At 36.1% G+C, this 15,861-nt stretch overlaps 1 protein-coding gene across 3 annotated transcripts in view; it reads right to left on the bottom strand.

The window, feature by feature from the left end:
* si:ch211-286b4.4 (zonadhesin) overlaps positions 1 to 15,861 on the bottom strand; it is a 99,348-nt gene that overhangs the window by 58,147 nt on the left and 25,340 nt on the right. For all 3 annotated transcript variants that reach the window (XM_049467184.1, XM_049467185.1, XM_049467186.1), the window contains 10 exons: positions 14,974 to 15,077; positions 14,154 to 14,333; positions 11,703 to 11,906; positions 10,727 to 10,906; positions 9,529 to 9,720; positions 8,480 to 8,629; positions 7,772 to 7,875; positions 7,323 to 7,525; positions 5,886 to 6,106; positions 4,496 to 4,642 (listed from right to left, as the gene is read on the bottom strand). In XM_049467184.1, the coding sequence (XP_049323141.1) occupies positions 4,496 to 4,642; positions 5,886 to 6,106; positions 7,323 to 7,525; positions 7,772 to 7,875; positions 8,480 to 8,629; positions 9,529 to 9,720; positions 10,727 to 10,906; positions 11,703 to 11,906; positions 14,154 to 14,333; positions 14,974 to 15,077 (1,685 nt within the window). The remainder of the gene's footprint in view (positions 1 to 4,495; positions 4,643 to 5,885; positions 6,107 to 7,322; positions 7,526 to 7,771; positions 7,876 to 8,479; positions 8,630 to 9,528; positions 9,721 to 10,726; positions 10,907 to 11,702; positions 11,907 to 14,153; positions 14,334 to 14,973; positions 15,078 to 15,861) is intronic.

Below are 15,861 nucleotides of genomic sequence, written 5' to 3'. Positions count from 1 at the left end.
GAAGAACAGTAAGTTGGCTTTTCCACAGCAAACAGAACAAGTAAAAATTACAAAGAAAAAAGCAAACCATACATTGAGCCATGTGAATATAAAGTTTCATTTCTACCAATTAAACAAGACTTAGACTAAAGAACAATTTAAAATAAAACAAGACGTTTTTTACCAATATTTAAAGGAGCAGAAACATTAAGCAACAAAAAAAAAATTTCATTTATGAAAAATAGTCAAAAAACAATGGTAGTGGTTAAAAAAGACCCTAGTAGAACCTACTACATTAATAACCTGAATACACCTACTAATTGTACACACGGTTTAAAGAGGCAAAAGAGGAGAGTCTGTCACATCCTGGTCTTGTCTCATGTCTCTGTGTGTTATTCCCACGTGACCTGTGCCCCTGTGTCTCCTGTCAGTAGTTTTCCACCACCTGTTTCTCATTTGTAGCTCCGCCCCTTCCCCAGGTGTTTCCAATTATAGTGTGTTTCCTGTTTCTTTAAATAGCCCTCCTCTGCCACTTTGTCTCCGTCGGTCTTTGCACCTTCCCCTGTTGTTTTGTCTCTCTGTGTTTCTCTGCGTTTCTTAGCCCTAGTTCTTGCTCCGTGTTTATTTCTTGTTTAGTTTTCTAGTTTCTTGTTTCTTCCTCGTTTCCCCAGTTCCCTGCTTAGTGTTTAGTTCCTTTCTGCTTAGTTTATTTATTATTGTCTAGCCTAGTTTTTCCCTGTCTAGTATTAGCTTCTTGTTTGTTTCCCTTGAAAATATATATCCCTGCCCTGTTTAGTTTTGTTTATCTTCTTGGTTATTCTTGGTAGTTTCTAGTTTCTCTGTGTTCTTACCTCGTTTGTTTCTTTGTTTATTTACTCCCTGTTTGTTTATCATTAGTACTTCTTGTTTTGCTTAGTTTATGTTCTCTAGTCTTACTGGTTTGTTTTGGTTATTGGTTATTTGTTTATCTAGTTTCATTTATTTGGTTCACTCCCTTGTTCCTTGTATATATCTCCCTGTTCCGTGTTTAAGTGTTTACTTGTTTCTTGTTTCTTTGTTACTTGTTATGTATTTATTAAATTATTATTTATTGATTTCACCCTACCTGCACTTGTGTCCGTCTCCTCGTCTCCCTGCCTAGGTCCCCTTCCTGACAGAGTCAAAATACTAATACTAATACTAATACCAAGTTCATGGGCGAATTCACGCATGAACTTGACATGCTACTGTCTTCTATCCCTGATCAAAATTGTCCCATGCTCATTCTAGGGGATATGAACATCCACCATGACAGTACCAGCTTCACAGACTTCCTATCCCTCATGCAGTCTTTTGATCTGGAGCAGGTCCCCAGCCCCCCAACACATAAAGCTGGCAAACATCTAGACCTGATCTTCACTCGTAACTGTGACACCGACTCTCTAACTGTCACTCCTTTGCACGTCTCAGATCACTACTTCATGAAACTCAATGTTCATATTTCAAATAAACCCACAGCTACTCCTACTATGGTCTCGTTCCGCCGAAATCTTCGAGATCTCTCAGCAGACCAGTACTCCTCGCTGGTGACTGACAATATGCCTCCACCAGGCTCATTTTCATCACTCAATGTAAATGATGCCACTGATACTCTCTGCTCCACACTAAGCTCCTGTTTGGACAACCTCTGTCCTCTTACATCTCGAGCCATTAGCTCAAACAAACCGCAGCCATGGCTTAAAAATGACACGCTCAGGGAACTACGCTCCAAACTCCGAGCTGCCGAAAGAAAATGGCAAAAAAACCAAAAACAAGCAGACCTAAAAAATTACCAACTGCTCCTGGCTTCTTTTTCAGCCAACCTCACTATTGCTAAAGCTGAATTTTATCACAATAAATTCTGCTCTCTCACAGACTCCCGGAAACTATTTGCTACATTTAAATCACTACTCAACCCTCCGCCTCCTCCTCCGGCTACATGCCTTACAGCTGAAACACTTGCCTCATTCTTTACTGGCAAAGTGGCGGCCATCAGCAACCAGTTTACTGATGCACAATGTAGCCGTCCTACTACATGCTCTGCAGCCCGGTGTCCATCCACCAAAGGCGTTGCTTTCTCCTCGTTCACTCCTCTCACTGAGAACGAGACACTGGCTCTCCTAACACGTAGCCGTCCTACTACGTGTCCGCTTGACCCAATTCCTTCAAACCTATTGCAAACTATCGCACCTGCAATCATTCCGGCTATCACTCACACGATCAATGCCTCTTTAACTTCTGGTGTATTCCCCACTGCTTTCAAACAAGCACATGTGACACCACTGCTTAAAAAGCCTTCTCTCAACCCCGCCCAGGTTGACAACTACAGACCGGTCTCACTGCTATCCTTTCTCTCTAAAACACTAGAAAGAGCAGTTCTAAATCAGGTCTCTGGCTTCCTCTCCCAGAATGACCTTCTGGACCAGAACCAATCTGGGTTCAAAAAAGGACACTCTACCGAGACGGCTCTGTTGTCTGTGACTGAAGCGTTGAAAACTGCCAGAGCTGCAGGTCAGTCCTCAGTGCTCATTCTGCTGGACCTCTCGGCCGCATTTGACACAGTCAACCATGACTTCCTCCTAACTATACTCTCAAACATGGGGATCGCAGACAATGTGCTGTCATGGTTCACTGTCATGTCGTACCTCACTGGGCGCTCGTTCAAGGTGTCGTGGCAAGGACAGCTGTCCTCAGCCCGCTCCTTATCCACTGGGGTTCCCCAAGGTTCGGTACTGGGACCCCTTCTCTTCTCCATATACACCACCTCTCTTGGTCAGGTTATCCGCTCACACGGATTTTCCTACCATTGCTTTGCGGATGACACCCAGCTATACCTGTCGTTCTCACCTGAAGATCACTCAATCTCTGCACGGATATCGCAGTGTCTCTCTGACATATCCTCATGGATGAAGGAGCATCACCTTCAATTAAATCTCTCAAAGACTGAACTTCTGGTTATACCAGCAAAACCATCTTTTCAACACAACTTCTCTATAAGTACCGACTCTCTCTCTCTCTCACCGACAAAGGTTGCTAGGAACCTGGGTGTTCTGGTTGATGACCAACTCTCCTTCACGCACCATGTGGCCTCAGTTGCTCGGTCCTGCCGCTTTGCGCTCTATAACATCCGAAAAATTAGACCGTTCTTGACGCAACAGGCCACCCAACTCCTGGTGCAAGTGGTCGTCATCTCACGCCTCGACTACTGCAATGTCCTGCTAACTGGCCTCCCGGCCTGCGTAGTAAAACCACTCCAGATGATCCAGAACGCAGCAACACGTCTGGTCTTCAACCAGCCAAAACGGGCACATGTCACCCCGCTGCTCATTGAGCTCCATTGGCTACCAGTTGATCAAATTCAAAGCTCTTACAATCGCCTACAAGGTGATGACAGAACAGGCTCCTTCCTACCTGCACTCACTCCTGAAGGCTTACGCTACCTCCCGGCCGCTGCGCTCCTCCAATGAACGTCGCCTCGCTTTGCCAAACAAACATTCACACAAAGCAATCCAGACTGTTCTCATACAGAGTTCCCCAATGGTGGAACAAACTACCTTCTACTACCAGATCAGGAGAATCTCTCACTATCTTTAATAAACTCCTGAAGACAGAGCTCTTCAAAGAGCACTTACTCTCCTAACACCTCTAACACACTAACTACTTCTAACCTCATTTCCTTCTTCCCCTCCTTCACTCCTCTATCCTATTATTCCCCTTTGTCCTCCTTTTATCCCTATCCAAAGATGTTTTACCTTTAAACTTATTTTACATTGTACTTGACTATTGTAAGTCGCTTTGGACAAAAGCGTCTGCCAAATGTAATGTAATGTAATGTAATGTAAAAAATCAAAAATATCCTTATGTATCATTTATTCCTGTCCAAAGAAAAGACCTGGAATATTCTACACTTCTCTCTATAACAACATGTTTGGTTGAAAGGTTTGTGGACTTCTTCAATCCATCAATAATGTAATCTCCATTCTCCCACTGTTTTAAAAAGATCAGTTTGACCCATTACCAGCACTAACAAGCTGAGAACATCCTGTTGTTTTAGTTTTCCACAACAGAGAATGAAAAACCACAAGAACTTTCACTTCAGTGAGCATTTAATTAAGTGAATTTTCAATATATATATATATATATATATATATATATATATATATATATATATATATATATATATATATATATATATATATATTCCTCTTTATTCTATGCTACAGAATGGCTTAGTGTCTGGAAAACGTAGTAAAACATATAAGAATACAAGGAGACATTATGGTATTGTATGATATTTGATTCCAAAATTCATATACATTAAAAAAAACAACTACTGACAGTTCTGAACATATGGAATTATCAGCACTGGGGCAGCTTTTGCACTGTAATCCAGTAATCTACAGTAATCCACAGCAATCCTCAGGAAAGCTACAGTATATGGCTATATGACAAAAAAATATGTTTATGATTTATGTTTATTATATGTATGTCATCATACCTTGTGGCTGAGAGGCACCAGGAAGGCTGCAGAACAGACCAGTGGGGCAGGGAGTGCAGGCAGACTCAGACTGAGCCCTGTTAACCTGGCCGAGAGTGCCCACAGGGCATGGCACAGCTGTAGCAGTGCCAGCAGGGCAGAAATAACCTGATAGGGAATAAACGAGACCACAAATAGTGAGTAAACTGTTTCACTTTATAGACTTCATTTCCCAGCTTTCTCTCACTCAGGACTACAATGACTCATTGGATCCCATGACAGCACAGCGCTCTGGTTCGCCTAGCTATTGATTGTTTTCACCTGGTCTATCAGTATAAATACCCGTCAGTTTGCTCTCTATGTTTCTGAGCACTGAACCTAGATTTCCCAGCTCTTCTACAACACATTTCTCACTGTTTAATGTTTTTTTTTGTGTGTTTTGTACTGTTTCTGGTTTACCGATTATTCTTTTTGCATTGTCCAGTTTATTGCTTGTTTTCTGTTTCTGACCTAGCTTGTATTTTAGACTACTCTTTAATACAATTTAAGTATGCTTGTGTGATATATTAAAAGTGTGATTAAAGCATATTTAACATCACATTCAAAAAAACAAAATCAAGATATCTCATTGCAAGAATAAGCTGTTAAAGTTAAAATAAAGTTTTAAAGTAGAGTTTTAACACATAAAAGGTTCAGTTTTAATTTGTATGAGCAACCAAACATGTATTATTTGCTAACAAATTTCACTGAAATGCAATTTTATTGTAGACATAAGATCTCCTATGACACGTGTTATAGTGTAGTATTATCATAATTTCTATTATGTACATCACCAGTACAAAAGCAGCACATTTAAATAAAGCATACCTTTTCAACGTATACTGAAATACAAGTAGGTAAAAATGCAAGTATAAGAAAAAAAAAGTATACTTTAATCATCTGCATCAGGAATACTACTATTATATTTAAATATTCAGCTTTTTTTAGAAGGTTTTTGATTGGTCTCTGATATTGCTATGCCTGTGTATGCCCCCCTAAAGTGTTAATTTTGTGTATGGTATGTTTTCTCTCTCTTGCTGCTGTTCATTGGTATTGACCCTGCTCTTTCTGACTACCCTTGTATTGTCCCTTTTTTCAATAAACCTGTATTTACTGTATCTGTGCATGTCTGCAACAAGCTTAGCCATGATGATATGATCTAAAAACTGCAAATCTGTAATAAAAATGAAAATAGGAAAAGGAAAAGTGGCAGAACAAAAAAAAAACATAATAATTTATATATTTTGTAATGCTCTTGGTTATTATGTTGCTTATTTGCTGATAACCAAATAGCTTAACTAACTAACTAAATCTAGATAAGAGTGGTACATAAAGAAAATCCAATACAGAACCAAACCAATGAAAAACGCACCTTTAGGGCAGGGTGCCGGCTCCTGAGTGGCTGCCGACGGGCACATGGTACCAGCTGGGCAGAACAGACAGTGGGAGGCTCCAGGAGCGCTGCTATAGGTTCCAGGCTCACATGGCACCTCCACTGGGGAACCAATGGGGCAACTGTGCCCACTAGGACAAAGATATCCCTCCAGTCCATCTATTGGGCGAGCACTGCGACTGCCTCCAAGGCACACGTACCTGAAAAGACCAGAAGAAGTCAAACTACAGATGACAAAGGAGTCCCGGACTGTTGCTTGGGCTGCATTTTACTGGTTTGCAGTTTCTTCTAGCTTTTTAACTATTTACTATTAGCAGTACGTAAAAAATATGATAACTAAACTTGGTCTTCGTAGATTATGTTATATTTGTAATAAACAATGTCCTCAAATGGGGACAGTATTTTATTTTTACATTTGGGATTAGAAGGAACCAGTTAGTCAAAGAAATAAAACTTTCTACAGTAGGTAAATAAACTAATTTCCAACATAAAATTAAAATATTTTTTTACCTGTCCTATGTATCAATCTGGACTGGCTGTAGAAACCTTTGACTGGGATTCCTGTCTGCTTCTTTTCAATCAATTGAGTGTAATGTTGTCATGTGGCCACTAGATGACATAGGCAGTGCCTCCATATGAGGCCAATTGAGTATCATGGTGCAGAAAAGCAGAAATGTAATTTCCACATACAAGGACACAGGGTCTCAAGAGGATATATATATATATATATATATATATATGTATATATATACCATATATATATGGTGTTTAGAGGCTTTGGGTTGAGTCGACTCATTAAGTGAATCAATGATTTAAAGCTCATGCGTTCATATCATGTGCTGGCCTCATGTATACACACCAGTGAAACTCACACACTGACGGACACTGGAGTTATACATTAAAGCGCAGGTTTTTGACTGAAAATTGAGAAATAATGCACTAAATTAGTAAAAAAAGAAACTTTAGAGGAGAGATTATTAATGTTTTACACCATTAATCACGGACCCTCATCAAAAAGTGATGATTCTGCAGTTTTTAGAAGCGGTAGGATGTGATTGTGTCCAAAGTGCTGGAACAGTGCTGAAACTCAAACTGAAACACTTCATAAATGAGTAGCGTTTTTGGATATTTTAGAGTAAAAAGATAAAATGTCTGCATTAGTACCCACTACTCACCATTTCTTTTTATTAGGGATTGATGCTGGTGTCATGCCAGCATGTTTTATGTTATTAATCTTTTTTAAAACAAGGTTTTGTATGGAAGCAAATTAGATGGAGGACAAAAGCGTGTGCACTAAAATCCATTAGTAGCAGAAGAGTGCATCACTAACTCAGACTGGAATGGACGGATGGATAGATGTGGGAGTATTTTGGTCAGACGTTCACCCACAGCTCCTGGAATAGATGTTATTATTACCCAGCATCACACAGAAGTGCATCAGAGGGGCTGGACATCGCAGGCTGCTCACAGAAGTGCCCCGGCGGGCAGGGCTGGCACTGCTCCACCGCACTCAGCCCTGGGGAGCTGGACAGTGTGCCAGGGGGGCAAGGGAGAGGGTAGCCAGTGCCAACGGGGCAGTAATGACCAGGAGGGCACATGTTATTACCAGCTGATTCCATCTGCAATTCATGGAAATACAAAGTGAGTCTAAACCAATTCTGGTTTGTCCATCTGGGCTAAACTGGGCACATAAAAATCCCTGGAATATGTATAGAAAATGCTAAGAGCACTTTTATTGGCTAAAAACATGGAATTAGTTCAATTTCATTAGAGGTTTTAACAACAAATAATGTTTTATTTTGTCACATTGATCTACACATGCTTGCTAAAATACATATTACATACATAACGCATGTCAGGTCTACCTGATGCCCTGTGGCATTGGGGCTGATGGCTCCTGATGGGCAATGGTACCCATCCTGGCAGTGCCCAGTAGGCTCAGAAAGACCAGGAAGTGCACAGAACATGCCTACATATAAAGAGAACTAGTTACGCATTTGGAAACATTTTTTATATCTTAGTCCTTTGACCCGTCACTGCTCTGGAAAAAATAAGAGAGCACTTAAAAATAATGAGTTTCTTTGATTTTATCAAATTGAAAACCTCTGTAATATAATCAAGAGGAAGATGGATGATCACAAGCCATCAAACCACCAAACTGAACTGCTAGATTTTTTACACCAGGAGTAAAGCAGCATAAAGTTATCCAAAAGCAGTGTGTAAGACTGGTGGAGGAGAACATGATGCCAAGATGCATGAAAAAAACTATGATTAAAAATCAGGGTTATTCCACCAAATATTGATTTCTGAACTTCTAAAACTTTATGAATATGAACTTGTTTTCTTTGCATTATTATGAGGTCTGAAAGCTCTGCATCTTTTTTGTTAGTTTTTTAGTTTTTCTGCAAATAAATGCTTTAAATGAGAATATTTTTATTTGGAATTTGGAAGAAAGGTTGTGTGTAGTTTATAGAATAAAACAACAATGTTCATTTTACTCAAACATAAACCTATAAAAGTGGTCTCTTAATTTTTTTCAGAGCTGTATAATATATTTGTGTTATCAGAGCAACCTGACGGGCATGGTGAGCAGTTCTCTTCACTAGTGGCTCCAGGGTGAAGCCCCACTGTTCCTTGAGGGCAGGGGAAGTCTGTATCTAGTACTGTGCCCTGAGGGCAGTAAAAACCTTTTGGGCAAATAACAGGTTCCACCACGCCATCACCTAAATATAAAGCACAGGTTTAATACAACAAAACAAAAATACAAAAAAAAAGATCTTCCTTACTGCAAATAGGCATATATATATATATATTAGGGGTGTCACGATTTCGATATTTCATCGAAATCGAGCGAAATTATGTCATGGTCTCGAGCATCGAAGTCAAAAAGAGGATTGAAGATCCCTCCCGCAAATTGCGCAGCACACTGTAGCTCAAAGAGCAGCTCCTTCTCCAGAGAATGTTGACATTCTCATCTTCTTAAAGAAAAACTTTAAAATATAAAAATAACAGCTGTTTTGTCTAGCCTCAAATATGTTAATAGTTTTGGTAGCTTAAGGAGCATCTTTCTCTCAGATAAAGTTAATAATATATCTTTATTAAAGAAAAAAACTAGTCATTCTCAGGGACCAAAAAAGTCTTAAAGTCTTATTTTTCATGTTTAACTGTTATAGTAGGATAGAGTTCAGTTTGTTAAGGCTCTAATTGTTCTATTATTTTGTACATGACTCTTCCTGTATTTGTTTATTATTTATTTTGTTATGTTGCACATTGCTGTTTTAATAGTGCACACTGCTGCTACCAAAAAAAAATCCACTAGATGGTATTACATATATATCTTAATTAAATTATTTAAATTTGACCATTAGTGCCTAATGTGGTGTATTACAGATCACTTGCATCACTTTGCATCATTTATATCAAGCCCACCTTTTAAAGTAAGATATTGTAAAGAAATTGTAAACTAATCTAAAACTGGCATAGGCCTCTCTGCTGTAAAAAAAAAAGAAAAAAGGAAATCGAGAATCGAATCTTGACCCTAAAATCGGAAATAAAATCGAATCGAGGATTTAGAGAATCGTGACACCCTTAATAAATATATATAAATATATAACTGACCCACCCTGACAGTAGAAGCCTGAAGGGCATGGATCACAGTTGTCTCTTTCACTGTTTCCCATCACTGAGCTGAACGTTCCCGGCCCACAGGCTACGGGTTTATCTATTCCTGCCGGGCAGAAGAACCCTGAGGGACAGAGTCTCTGCTCTGGACTGCTGGAACCCCAGTCACAGAAATATCCTGGAGAACAGTCTCCTATAAAACACATACATTAAATAATTTTACTTTATGTTTATGTTATATAATATTTTATATATATTTTTTAAAAGTGTTTTACAATAACATTACTGTATAAATGTAATATACTGTATTATTCTGAAGAACCCTCGTGAAAAGAATGGATTAAAGTATACTAAGCATTATTATGTTATAGTGCACTAAAACTAAAGTGTTCTTGTAGCCACATTATTATTAATCAGTATATTTAAAGAGTGATAAAATGGAACAACTTTTTGTTTTGTATTATTATTGTACACAAAAGTCTTACTTAAATAACTGTAGTAAAATGGAACTATTTTAAATATACTTAAGTAACATTTAAACATACATAAACTACTTGATGTATGTAGCCTCATATTTTAAATACACTTACAGTAAAATTATAATAATACATTTAATGAGTATTACAAATGTATCACTATTATACACCGGGTATATTAGATTAGAAATGTACTAAGAATTGATGTTAAATATATATATAATCTATTTTCATTAGAGTACAAATATACATGCTTCCTGTTCCTGTCTTTTTTCCTGTTTTAGAAGTAGCATACTTCTAGTAATATACTTTATTGAGTAAAAAAATATATTTTAATTTACTGTGCTACTAACACTAATATTTACCGTGTTACAAATGTACTTTTTTTTAAGTAGTAATTGAATACTTTCTAAAAAGTTACATGATACACTGTACTTTAAGTGAACTACTGTAACAGTTGTTTTTTAACACACTTTGCTAAAAATGTACAAAAGTATATTTGGAAATAAGTATTTTAGAAGTATATTGAACTACATTAAACTAAAAGTGTACTTCATAGTAGTATATTTTTTAAAATACATTATAGTGTACTTTTTAATAATTATGATTAAAGTTTACTTTCAAACATTTGATAAAAGCATAATATTAATTTACTTTAATATGTTTTAATTACAATTAAGTATATATTTTTTACCACCAGGGAACAAACAGTTTGGATTGTACCATTTCTGATTCCCAGCTGACAGAAAGCCCCTGCTGGACACAGAGATCCTGTTTGGTTGTCGGTGGGGTTTGGGACTGTTGCACGAATAAAGCACAGGAATCCAGAAGCACAGGGTCCAGAGGGCTGGACCAGTCCGTCAGAACCACAGAAATAACCCAGGGGACAGACTAGGCACTCATCTAAACCCAACAATAAATACAGTGGAATTAATATATGATTAGTTTTAAATGCAGTAGAAAGGCATGTATGTGTTCACAGATCCATTTCTAACTCTCATAACCACATAACATATACTGTATTTTTCACACTATAAGGCACACTGCATTATTAGGCGCATTTTAAGCGACACTAGTAAGGAACAGGGGTGTCACCATGTTTTGAGTTTCAGTTAAGTTCTCCAGCACTGAGACTTGAGGAGCAATGTTAGCATTAGCCACTAACTATGCAATACGATGCGCTAGCTCTATGGCCATCCAGAGGTGAGTGTTATCGGCCTGTACCCTGCGCCTAACCCCAGATAGCACTGCTGGAGCAGCATTAGCATTACCCGCTAACCAAGCTAAGTACTAGCTCTTTTGCTGTTCAGAGGTGAGTATATCGAACTGCCCTGGATAGCTGCTAATATTAATGCCTCAGCTTTCGTAAAAAATCTGTAAATCTGAGCTTACTGTAAATAAATGAAAGAGCTTTACTCACCCAAATAAACAGTTTTCACGAGAGAAATCTGTGTAGATTAACATCCCTGAATTGTTCTTTTTTTAAGAATTACAGATTTGTTTACTTAACTTAGCTTAGCTTTACAGGCCTCGCCAGCCAATGTAAAACATGGTGACACCCCTGTTCCTTACTACTATTTACTAGTTACTATACTGTTTACTGTATACTGTTATACTTATTTATTGTACTTCCTGATTAACAGTCCATTCAACATTTAAATGCATTAAACATTTTTTTGTAAGTTAAATAATGTATCACCTGCTGATGTAAGGCCCTGATTATCACTGTAGGTGCCTTTGGGGCAGGGGACGGGTCTGCCCAGTGTTTCATTAGGACAGTAATAACCCTTCGGACAGATGAGTGGAGCACCGCCCCTGTTAGTCTGCTGAGCAGAGGACAGGCAGTGGAATCCAGGGAGACAGGCTTTACAATCCCTTTGGCCTGACTGATCCTGGAACAGCCCTGTGGAAGAAATACAGAGACTTATAAAAGCAGAGGCTGAGCTTTACACTGAAAATAATGATGAGTAAAATTTACTTTTAGAAAAAGTTTGGCAACTTTATGAATTTGCTTTTTTTTTTAGGTAAATTTAATTTCAGATAAATTTAAGTAACTTCAACTTAAAAAATCAAGACTTAAATGTTACACAGAGTAAATAAGTGAACTGAACTTCAGTCAATCCTTTCTTTTAGTAAACTTAATTAAAGCTACTTTATTTATTTTTGCTCAATCAAATTCTTCAACAATTACCTAATTACAATTACTTAATTTATACAATATTACTCACACAAATTATGATACATAGTATATTATAATTCCTGAAATTTTAATATTTTTAGTTAAAACCCACATATTACACTTTCTCAACACATGGATGGCATGTAATACATTCTTTTTAGTATAATGCATGCCATCAATGTGTTGAGACAGTGAGACTTGGTCTGTTTATAAAATAAATCTTAGAGATTATGTAAATATTTGAATGTGTGTTTTAACTAAAATTATATAGAATAATATTTTATAAATTAAATAATTTTAATTAGGTAATATTGTATGCAGAAATGAAGTAAAGTTTACTAAAATAAAGGATTGATTCAGTAAAAATAAATGAAGTAAAGTTTACTAAAAGAAAGGATTGATTCAGTAAAAATAAATGAAATAAAGTTTACTAAAATAAAGGATTGATTCAGTAAAAATAAATGAAGTAAAGTTTACTAAAAGAAAGGATTGATTCAGTAAAATAAATGAAGTAAAGTTTACTAAAAGAAAGGATTGATTCAGTAAAAATAAATGAAGTAAAGTTTACTAAAAGAAAGGATTGATTCAGTAAAAATAAATGAAGTAAAGTTTACTAAAAGAAAGGATTGATTCAGTAAAAATAAATGAAGTAAAGTTTACTAAAAGAAAGGATTGATTCAGTAAAAATAAATGAAGTAAAGTTTACTAAAAGAAAGAATTGATTCAGTAAAAATAAATGAAGTAAAGTTTACTAAAAGAAAGGATTGATTCAGTAAAAATAAATGAAGTAAAGTTTACTAAAAGAAAGGATTGATTCAGTAAAAATAAATGAAGTAAAGTTTACTAAAAGAAAGGATTGATTCAGTAAAAATAAATGAAGTAAAGTTTACTAAAAGAAAGGATTGATTCAGTAAAAATAAATGAAGTAAAGTTTACTAAAAGAAAGTATTGATTCAGCAAAAATAAATGAAGTAAAGTTTAATAAAAGAAAGGATTGATTCAGTAAAAATAAATGAAGTAAAGTTTACTAAAAGAAAGGATTGATTCAGTAAAAATAAATGAAGTAAAGTTTACTAAAAGAAAGGATTGATTCAGTAAAAATAAATGAAGTAAAGTTTACTAAAAGAAAGTATTGATTCAGCAAAAATAAATGAAGTAAAGTTTAATAAAAGAAAGGATTGATTCAGTAAAAATAAATGAAGTAAAGTTTACTAAAAGAAAGGATTGATTCAGTAAAAATAAATGAAGTAAAGTTTACTAAAAGAAAGGATTGATTCAGTAAAATAAATGAAGTAAAGTTTACTAAAAGAAAGGATTGATTCAGTAAAAATAAATGAAGTAAAGTTTACTAAAAGAAAGGATTGATTCAGTAAAAATAAATGAAGTAAAGTTTACTAAAAGAAAGGATTGATTCAGTAAAAATAAATGAAGTAAAGTTTACTAAAAGAAAGGATTGATTCAGTAAAAATAAATGAAGTAAAGTTTACTAAAAGAAAGGATTGATTCAGTAAAAATAAATGAAGTAAAGTTTAGTAAAAGAAAGGATTGATTCAGTAAAAATAAATGAAGTAAAGTTACTAAAAGAAAGGATTGATTCAGCAAAAATAAATGAAGTAAAGTTTAATAAAAGAAAGGATTGATTCAGTAAAAATAAATGAAGTAAAGTTTACTAAAAGAAAGGATTGATTCAGTAAAAATAAATGAAGTAAAGTTTACTAAAAGAAAGGATTGATTCAGCAAAGGTTGAAGTTACTTAAATTTATCTGAAATTAAATTTATTTAAAAATGCAAGTGCAGAAAGTTGCGAAACTTTTTTTAAGTTAATTTTTTATACGGATCTGGAGCTGCAGAACAATGGTAAAATCAGTGGTGTTTTTGACCTCCTGAGGTACAGGGCAGAATGCAGATGACTTTTACACAGAGCAGACTCCCGGCTCCAGTCCAGCATTTAGAGTTATTATCATGTATTACCTTCAGGGCAAGACATGCAGGCCTCCACGCTCTTTCCACCACTCTCAGACCGGTGTGTGCCCACTGGGCAAGAGGTGGGCACAGCGCTGCCAGTTTCACAGTAGTGCCCAGGAGGACACACGTCGCCAAATAGAGCAGAGACAGGAGCTGCAGTGGAGGATCCCTCAGTGCAGAAAAAGCCTTGCAGAAACAAACAAGGATATAATTACAGACTGTGTTATAACAAAGCACAGCGACTAGGCATAGTGCTGGACTATACAATATTATTTCAATTTGCTTTCTATATATACTAGTGCATTAAAAAAAATAAAATAGAATAGCGTTGAAAAGTTACTTTATTTCAGTAATTCAGTTAAAAAAGGTGAAACTCATATATTAAATAGATATTTTACAAACTGAGTGATCTATTTTAAGCATTTACTTATTTTACTGTTGATGATTATGACTTATAGCCAATAAAAAATAATAAAAAATTCAGTGTCTCAGAACAAACAAATTCATATTCATAAAGATTTAAGAGTTCAGAAATCAATATTTGGTGGAATAATCCTGGTTTTTAATCACAGTTTTTTCATGCATCTTGGCATCATGTTCTCCTCCACCAGTCTTACACACTGCTTTTGGATAACTTTATGCTGCTTTACTCCTGGTGCAAAAATTCAAGCAGTTCAGTTTGGTGGTTTGATGGTTTGTGATCATCCATCTTCCTCTTAATTATATTCCAGAGGTTTTCAATTTCGTAAAATCAAATAAACTTTTTTTATTTTAAGTGGTATCTTATTTTTTTCCAGAGCTGTATATATTAATAGTAAGTTCTCACCTGGTAAACAGGGACCACTAACAGAAGACAGTCCTGGTTCTGAACAATAGAACCCGGGAGAACACTTCCGGCACTGAGCTGCTTCTGTCAGTCCCTGCTGAACACTGCAGCAAACATAACACAACTCATATGAGATTATCTGTTATATATCTGACTACATACCCTAGTGAAAAAAAGAAGATTAAAGTATACTATTTAAGAACTATATATATATAACTATATAAGCATCATTATGTTATAGTGCACTAAAGTGTTTTCTTGTAGCCACATTATTATTAATCAGTATATTTAAAGAGTGATAAAATGGAACAACCTTTTTTGTACTTATTATACTTTAATTGTATGAAAATAGTTCAAAAGTATACTTAAATTGTGCTAAGTGTATTTAACTGTGTCAGGTCTTAGCCCTGTCTCGTGTCTCTGTGTGTCTTTTCCATGTGACCTGTGCCCCTGTGTTCTGTTCCAGTACTTTTCCACCTGTGTCAATTTGTAGCTCCGCCCCCTAGCCCCAGGTGTTTCCACTTCCCTTGTGTGTTAAATAGCCCTCCTCTGCCACCTTGTCCTCCGTCAGTCTTTGCACCTTCCCCTGTTGTTTTGTCTCTCCGTGTTCTTCCGTGTTTCTTAGTCCTAGTCATTGCCCGTGTTTACCTCAGTTTATCTCTTGTGTATGTTTTCTAGTTTCTTGTTTATTTTCCTCGTTTCCCAGTCCTCTGCTTAGTGTTTTGTTTCTAGTATATTCCTTGTATATATATATCCCTGCCCTGTTTAGTTTTGGTTATTTCTTGGTTATTTTGGTAGTTTCCAGTTTCTTGTTTATTCCTTGTTTATGTTCTTAGCTTTGTTTGTTTCTTTGTTTATTTACTCCCTGTTTGTATATTTATATATATA

Source organism: Astyanax mexicanus, chromosome 18, assembly GCF_023375975.1.
Source record: "Astyanax mexicanus isolate ESR-SI-001 chromosome 18, AstMex3_surface, whole genome shotgun sequence".
Classification (NCBI taxonomy): domain Eukaryota; kingdom Metazoa; phylum Chordata; class Actinopteri; order Characiformes; family Acestrorhamphidae; genus Astyanax; species Astyanax mexicanus.
This window is presented reverse-complemented; position numbering and strand designations above follow the sequence as displayed.